The sequence below is a fragment of the Primulina tabacum genome, chromosome 5, assembly GCF_025594145.1.
Source record: "Primulina tabacum isolate GXHZ01 chromosome 5, ASM2559414v2, whole genome shotgun sequence".
In the NCBI taxonomy this organism is placed as follows: domain Eukaryota; kingdom Viridiplantae; phylum Streptophyta; class Magnoliopsida; order Lamiales; family Gesneriaceae; genus Primulina; species Primulina tabacum.
The window spans coordinates 6357026-6365046 of NC_134554.1; the positions used below are offsets into that span (position 1 = coordinate 6357026).

The 8021-nt window shown below is 35.7% G+C and overlaps 2 protein-coding genes across 3 annotated transcripts; both read left to right on the forward strand.

The window, feature by feature from the left end:
* Window positions 1-520: 520 nt before the first annotated feature.
* On the forward strand, window positions 521-3817 carry LOC142545958 (replication protein A 32 kDa subunit A-like). 2 transcript variants are annotated; one of them, XM_075653415.1, is made up of 10 exons: window positions 521-774; window positions 1046-1156; window positions 1252-1349; window positions 1504-1545; window positions 1639-1716; window positions 2253-2331; window positions 2436-2528; window positions 2614-2689; window positions 3480-3548; window positions 3634-3817. In XM_075653415.1, coding segments are annotated over exons 1-10 (753 nt in total). In that variant the 5' UTR covers window positions 521-669; the 3' UTR covers window positions 3636-3817. The 2 variants fall into 2 exon arrangements, with proteins under 2 accessions (XP_075509530.1, XP_075509529.1); XM_075653414.1 differs by having other exon boundaries at window positions 522-774; window positions 2614-2693.
* A 557-nt stretch (window positions 3818-4374) lies between these two features.
* On the forward strand, window positions 4375-6502 carry LOC142545959 (33 kDa ribonucleoprotein, chloroplastic). Its single transcript, XM_075653416.1, has 4 exons — window positions 4375-4834; window positions 5400-5501; window positions 5700-6008; window positions 6093-6502. The coding sequence occupies exons 1-4, from the start codon at window positions 4433-4435 to the stop codon at window positions 6222-6224; spliced, it is 945 nt and encodes a 314-aa protein (XP_075509531.1). The 5' UTR covers window positions 4375-4432; the 3' UTR covers window positions 6225-6502.
* Window positions 6503-8021: the final 1519 nt, after the last annotated feature.

The window sequence follows — 8021 nt, forward strand, 5'->3', positions numbered from 1 at the left end:
ATCAGAACAAGGCTTCAATTGTTTGGGGAATAAGAAGAGATCATGGAAGATATATGATATCATGCAGAACCTAAAAATTGGTTTGCAATCTTAACAGCTATCATTAATGAAGTATTTGAAAGACAACGATCATACTCGTACATAAGCATTTTTTATTCAATAAAATGATTATTTATTTGTGTCAACAAATACCCAGTATTGTATGTAATTAATTCATTCATGCACAACATTTTTTTTCCAGTAATTACTTGTTTTCCACATTTACTACCCACTATTTGACTTATAAGACGTCACGCCGAAAAACAAATATGTCTGCTTACCAGCATGACCTATAGATCAACAAATGTGTTTTTATAAAAAAAAATTTATTAATATTAATATTAATATTAATATTAACAAGAAAGTTATGAATAAATAAAAAGGTCGACAAAGTTCAAAATATCGACGTTTCAGATTGGGTCTTTTTATGGGGCTGAGCTTCTTGCTATTCGAATTGGGTTTAAATAACGGGCTAAATGTCATCCTACTTCCCTGTCCATTGGCATTCCGGCCCTACCCGTATTCGTGTACTCACAGGGGCGGGAATTTCGCGAGCCCTCTGATTCTCCATCTTTGGTCCGCAGTCGAATTGTCTCTGTAGATATCTGAATCCGTACTTTTCCACAGGAGATGTATGGAAACAGCCAATTCGACGGCAACGCCGCCTTCTCCGGCGGAGGTTTCATGCCTTCTCAGGCCACTCAAACCGCAGATCATTCCTTTTCTCCTGCCAAGGTTTGCTTATAAAGTCCAGAAAAATTGTATCCATCTCGTTGTTTGGAACTTGACAGAACGCTTACTTGATTAGTTTTCAGTGCTTTGCGTGAAAGCCTAAGCTGCGTTTTATGTAATTGGTTTTAAGGTATTTCAAATTTAATAATCTAAGCAGCCGGTTTAGGTTCTAGGGTTCTCGGTTTTCCTTTTGACAGTTCTTATTCTCTTTTAATGAGTAGCACCAAAATACTGAAGTAATATGTTAATGTTCTGTTTCTGGGGTTTTATGCAGAATCGTGAAGCACAGGCGTTACTGCCTTTAACCGTGAAGCAAATAAGTGCAGCGTTTCAAGCTACCGATGACAAAGCGAATTTTCTGATTGATGGTGTTGATGTGAACAATGTGGGGATTATTTTAAATAAATATGATCGATGTTTGAATAACTTTCATTGTGACTCTTCTCTATTGATGATGCTTTGAAATTATGTTGTGCGCAGGTAAAACTGGTGGGAATGTTATGTGAGAAAACCGAGAGGGTAACCGATGTTTCATTTCTGCTCGATGATGGAACTGGTCGCATTGATTGCCACAGATGGTATTTTGTGCTCCATTTCTTCAATTTTCAGTGAACTAGAATTGTCGAGATTTTCTGAAAGTAAACATAATTTTAAATTCGTAGTGAAAATCTTGTGTTTTGTCACGAATTCTTGGTGAAAGATGTCTTACTTTTTTCTCTGCATGCATTTTAGGGTAAATGAAGCTGTTGATACCAAGGAGATGGAGCTATTATCGTAATTCTCTTTTCAGATTCATTTAATATTTTGTTAAGAGTTGTAATAACGCTTACCTGTTTCTAATTTGGTTTTGGTATGCTTTGTGATTAGAAATGGCATGTATGTGAAGGTTCACGGTCACTTGAAGGGATTTCAAGGCAAAAAACAGTTAATGGTCTACTCTGTCAGGTATGGACTGTTTGAATCTGTATAGAAGATTATCTTTGCTGCACCATTTATTTAAAAACTCAACCATTGCGTGAAATGAATGTATTGTGAATTATATTTGTTTCCCTGCATGTGCTCATATACCTGTATCCACATGCCCCAATCAGAAGAAATTAGGAGCCTGTATTTGTATTTCATATTGGTATACATTATCTGACTCCATGTTAAGTGTCTCGTGGAAATTGCATAACATGAATCTACAGCTATCTGCTATTGCGTGCTATTTCATTGCTGATCTTTCTGTCGCTAATTAGACACATTATCGACTGTTTTGGTGCATCTTAATTACCTCCATGTTTCACTTCCTTTGACCAGATATCTATTTGATCCCGAAACTGTCTTTGTCCTAAATCACAAATGAAAAAATTGTTTGATGGTAACTTCTTATATTGGTAGTATACTAATTAAATTTTGTGGGCTGGTATCATTTTTCTGGTTTTGCATTTTTACATTTCCATACTTGCAGTATACGTTATTGTGCATGCTGTTTCTTTCAGGCCTGTGACAGACTACAATGAGATTGCAAACCATTTCGCAGATTGCATATATGTGCACTGCCAAAATACCAGGTTGCAGGTATGGTATAAGTTAATTGAAATCTATCGAGGTAAGTGTAGAATTGAAAGAGAATATACGAAACAGGGAGTCATGTGTTTATGTTGGATCGTACTTTTATGTAGAAGCTGCACGATGCTGTCCAAGTTACAGGTCACACGCCACATTCAGCTGTTAATATCCCTTATAAGGGTTACCAATCTACCCCTTCAAATCAAGTAAAGTATACCCACCCACACCTTAATGATATTTTGAATTATTATCCTTTTCTGATCTCGTTTGTTGATGCTTTGGGTTTTTCAGTATTCCGTACAATATAACACGGATGGACTTAAGGGCCTTGATAAACTTATCTTAAACTATTTACAGCAGCCATCTTGTATGTAAGTAGTACAGAATACTGGCTCATCTGCATATGCCTTTTTAGTTTTCTTCTGCATCTTTCCTGAAATTTGTTTAGTGTTTATGTTATGTCTACATTCCAGAACATTCTCATGCCAGATTTATGCTATATTAATATAGTGAAATCATACCTCGGTATTTCATTGGTGCGATTTCTGTGTAAAGTTTAGAACATGTTACTATTCCAAGGCCAGTGCGGTTTCTGGATGATATCTGTACTCAATAGAATATCGGCATTCGTCATTTTGATATATTTTTGGTCTGTACACAAATTCCTACGAATCCTGCATCCATCAGCAGGTTCTAAGGTTTATACCAATTACTGTTTGTTGTAGTGTAATATATATTGGATTTATTCGTGATAATATATAACAATGATCATTAGAAATTATTATATCTAGTGGAGAGTTTACTGTTTCCTTTTGTCCACTAGTGTGTGGCATTCTTTACTCTTAGTCACTGCTTGGCTGGTGAGATAGGTTGATAAATATCTATTTTTAACTTGAAGTAATGTTGAACTCAAGCCAAAAGCGGAATGAGGCAAGGACAAGAGTTTTTTTTCCTTCGCTCCAAACGGTGACTTATTAGCGTATGCCTCTATTTGTTGTAAAATGGAGTGTGACAGACATCAGTATCTATCCTGCGGTCACATTCTATTGAAATTGTGTGTTGTTTGTATTAGATGGTCTAAATCTATTAACAACATCAACCATATACTTGGAAAATACATTATTAAGTCTTCATCTTAAAGTTTTTCTACGTTGCAGCGCACGAGAAAAAGGAGTCCACCACAACGAACTTGCTCTACAACTCAATATACCTCAGCACAAGCTCTTGTAACTACTCTCCCATGCTAATGTTCCTCCTACCTACTTTCTCGTCAAACATTATTCATGATTTGCTTTTCTTCTACCTTTACAGAGAAGCTATTGAATCTCTGGAATCAGAAGGCCTAGTTTATTCAACTATCGATGAGTTTCACTACAAGTCGACCACCAACGGATAGAAATCTAATATTAGAGTAGACTCTGGCTAGTGGAAATATAAGCTTGTATTGGATTTATGTAGTTTTTTTATTTGTGTCTCTCTCCCTCCTTTTCCGAAATATTGGTGATCTTGGTTTCTTAACGTAGCTGGGGTGAATAACGGCAAATGTTTATTTTTTTTTTACACAATTTGCTAATGCATGAGTTTCGTTGTTTCGAAGATATACCAAATGTTTGCTTATTACACAAGTCCTTGGTTAAATTCTCTTTTAAATCGTCATAGATTCAAATAACCAACAAAATTTGTTTGGGTGGATAAATAAAGAATGAAAATGAGAATTTTGATAAGATTTAATTTAATGCATTATATTAATTAATTTTATTGTCCGATGATGCCATGAGTTTACAAGGTATTATTTTCTACATCAGATGTTGAAAATATCAAAGACCAAATTTCGGAAATTTGTGGTGGAAAACTGTAAACCGTCGCCCCTTTTCCTTTTAATATATCAAAGACTAATTTCGGAAATCTGTGGTGGAAAACTGTAAATCACTTATAATTGTCAGATAATAATATATTATTTTTTCAGCACATTGTAAGATATTTTTACTGAACGGAGTAAAAGAGATTTTATTATTGGGATCACAATGTAATTATTATCATATAATATTCAATCAGCCTTATCCTCCTGTGTTTACCCCCCAGCAAGTCCTACTCCAATCATCACCACATCATGTCAGCGTCTTCTCCTCTTTCAATGGCGGCTACCGCCGTGGCCATCGGCGCTTCCTATCATCCTCTGCCTTCCACCTCCCCAGACCATAGTTCTCTTCATTTCTTGTCATACAAGCCAAAACCCATCATCGTAAAGACAACCGGAAAGTTCAGTAATTATCCGAATTACTATCCATTTTCGTCCCTCTCTCGCTCTTTATCTTCCACAGCGTTCGATGGCGTTGAATTGAGCCAAGAAGAAGAGGGCATTGCTCAGGAAACAGTTTCCGTAGAGGAAGAAAATGTGCAGCGTCAATCTGCTGAAGCGGGCAGGCTGTATGTGGGCAACTTGCCGTTCTCAATGACGTCGAAACAGTTGTCTGAAATATTTGCAGAAGCTGGCCGTGTACTTTCTGTTCAGGTTAGCCTTTTATCTTCGCTTGGTTTCTCTACGTCTTTGTACACACCTCAAATCAATTAAGTCAATAAATGCTCGAAGAAGGATGAACCGTGTAACGACAACGAGAAACAATATTCAATTTATCATATAGCTGACAATCAGACACTCTTATTTATATTATATCCCAAAAGCTTCTCAATTATCAAAATACATGGATCAAATAAAGTTCAGTAGGAATGCAAATCTACCAAATAGAGTTCAAATACGAATGCATCTTAGCTGTGGGCAACAATCATTGACGTCAATGAATTTGGAAAAGTTACTTACACATTGATTTTCTTATCTTTTCATTTGAGTGGTCTCCTTATTGGGTCTGTTCCGGGCTGCTCCATCCGATTTTATAAATATAGAAAGTGATCGTTGTTAAACTAGCATTCTTGTATTTGCTAAATGAAAATGCAGAAATAAGGGATTCGTAACTATTTTCTTGCATTTCATTTTGTACGATACATCACTGATGACATTAGCTTGGTTTCTCCCCATTCTTTGCAGCACATAATGATACCGACCTTTTATTTTTATAAAGATTGTCTATGACAGGCTAACTGATAGGAGCCGTGGATTTTCCTTTGTTACAATGGGTAGCGTTGAAGAAGCCAAAGAAGCAATTCGTTTGTTTGATGGAGCTGTAAGTTTGTTCTTATCATATTTTTGTTTCTATGCGGATTTGAGTTTCTGTATGACTTTGAGAACGCGAATCTGAGTATGACTTATTGTGAGTTTAGCGCTCTGTGGTTTAAAAGATATAAAATTGTACCATTAACACCAGGTGTAACTTTTGGTATGAGTCCCCTAACAAGATAATTAAAACTGTCGTTTTTTTCAGCAAATTGGAGGTCGGACGGCAAAGGTGAACTTCCCGGAAGTACCAAGGGGTGGTGAGAGGGAAGTATTGTCTCCACAGATAAGAAGCAGCTACCAGGGATTTGTGGACAGCCCCCACAAAATATACGCAGGCAACCTCAGCTGGGATCTGACATCTCAAGGCTTACGAGAAGCATTCGAAGCGCAGGCCGGGTACCTAAGTGCCAAGGTCGTCTATGACAGGGACTCTGGTAGATCCCGAGGCTTTGGATTCATCACTTTTTCATCTGCAGAAGAAGTAGAATCTGCACTCAACAACATGAATGGAGTGGTAAGAGACACTTGAGTTGTGTTATAATCATTCATCCTGAATCTTTTTCTTTTATTAAGCTCTTTTTTCACTTGAAAACTGTAGGAGGTGGGAGGACGACCATTGAGGTTAAATTTAGCAGAGCAGAGAGTTTCTGTGTCTCCTCCACCAGATATTCTGAACGATGCCGAAAGTGGTGTCGAAAATGGCGAGATGCTTTCAGGCGTTGGTTCCTGAGAGGTCTGCAACGTGGTTGTACTTCATTGGACTATGGAGAAGTGAAGAATTGACGTGATCCCGAGTGCTGGAGAACAGTTTTGATCTTCCTGGTGGCTCTAATTTCATAAGATTCTTGTTCCGGTAAGTTTTATATAGAGATAAGACAGCAGAGAATGTATTTCTTGGGAGAATGTCTGTACTTTCAGATGTTAGTTGGGTAAAATGGGTGAGGGACTTGGATTTTATGTTACTGGACTTTAACCAACAATATTGAAGTTCGTTGTGTTTATTTATAACTGCTTTTTTTTCCTTAAATTTTTAGATAATACAATATGTCAATTTACTGAAATTAAGTGGTAAAATAAAAAGTTTAAAAGGGATTATTGTATGCTGAGAATTTCTTCTTTATGATGTGATCAAATGTCGGTTCTTTGATCGTCAATATATATGTCAATTTTCATAAAAATGTAAGGGACTGCAAGATTTAATGATATTGGAATAGGAAGAGAAATATTCTTGGTATAACGTAGATTAATTATTGTACACAACAATTTCCTTATCAATAATTGCGTTCTTTGCAATCAATGAGAATCAAACTTATGATTTAACCTCTGATACCAAACGTAGGATTGAATGCTTGCTGTTTTACCAAAAGCTATAGTTGGAGGTAACGGTGCAACTCAAATGTTTAAAACTGTACAACAGTTCATGCACTACGTTTCGTTTGCTCTATTCAGTAAAGACAATTATTGTACCCAACAAAAAAATTTGGTAAACAAACGTTAAAACAAGATTGTAAACAAAGTAAATCGAAGTTAGAGTCTGACTCTATCTCTTTAATACAAATTTGCTCTATACAAAGTTATTATGAAACACGAAAATTTTCTCCCAAGATACGACGTTTTATGTCTTATGGTGTGAGCACTCTAACTAACAAGACCGAACGAACAAAAGATGTTTTTCGACCACTAAAAGAACTCAAATATTGACTCTTACATATGAATGACATGTCTAATTATCTCTTGAATTTAAGTGTTTCATTCTTACAAATTCAAATTTAATAGTTTATTTCTTAGAAATTAAAACCTAGAATTATTCCTTAGAAACTCAAGACTCGGAATTAAACATGAGAGGAGGAGCAAAGGGTGGTCCATTCATAATTGTTGAGAAGTTGTGTAGTCGTTGGAGAATGAATGGTCACAACCATTGGATGAAACAATTAAAAAAGAGTTATGATCCTTCACAATGACGCATGACACACGTGTGTAAAACTTTGCGTCCATATGGCCGACACTAGATTTATAAAATCTTTCAAAAACTTCCAATGATTTTAAAAAAAAATTGGAAACAAGTTTAAAAAATTGCACTCTCTAGTGTAGAAAGATTTCAAATACAAGAGAACAAGTATATCCATATATTTAATTAACAATTAGAAGAATAATAGCCAATAAAAGAGCCAAAATTGAGGGTTTGGATGCATAAATCGTACTTGAATCTTGCGAACAAGAAATGGTTTTGAATCACATTGAGTTACTTTTTTCTTTATTTAAAACAAAATTTAGAGGTACACACATTGGGTTTCTTCGATGAATATATTTGCAAATTGAGTGAAAAAGATAAACAAGTAACATAAAAAGGGTATTATTGGGTTTCAAAGGGATTACAATATTTAAGATGGATTTAGGGAATTAAAACAAATAAGAGTAGTTCTATTCTGAAACGATCTCACGAATATTTATCTGTGAGACGAGTCAACCATGTCGATATTCACAATAAAAATCTCTTAGCATAAAAAGTAATATTTTTTCATAGATG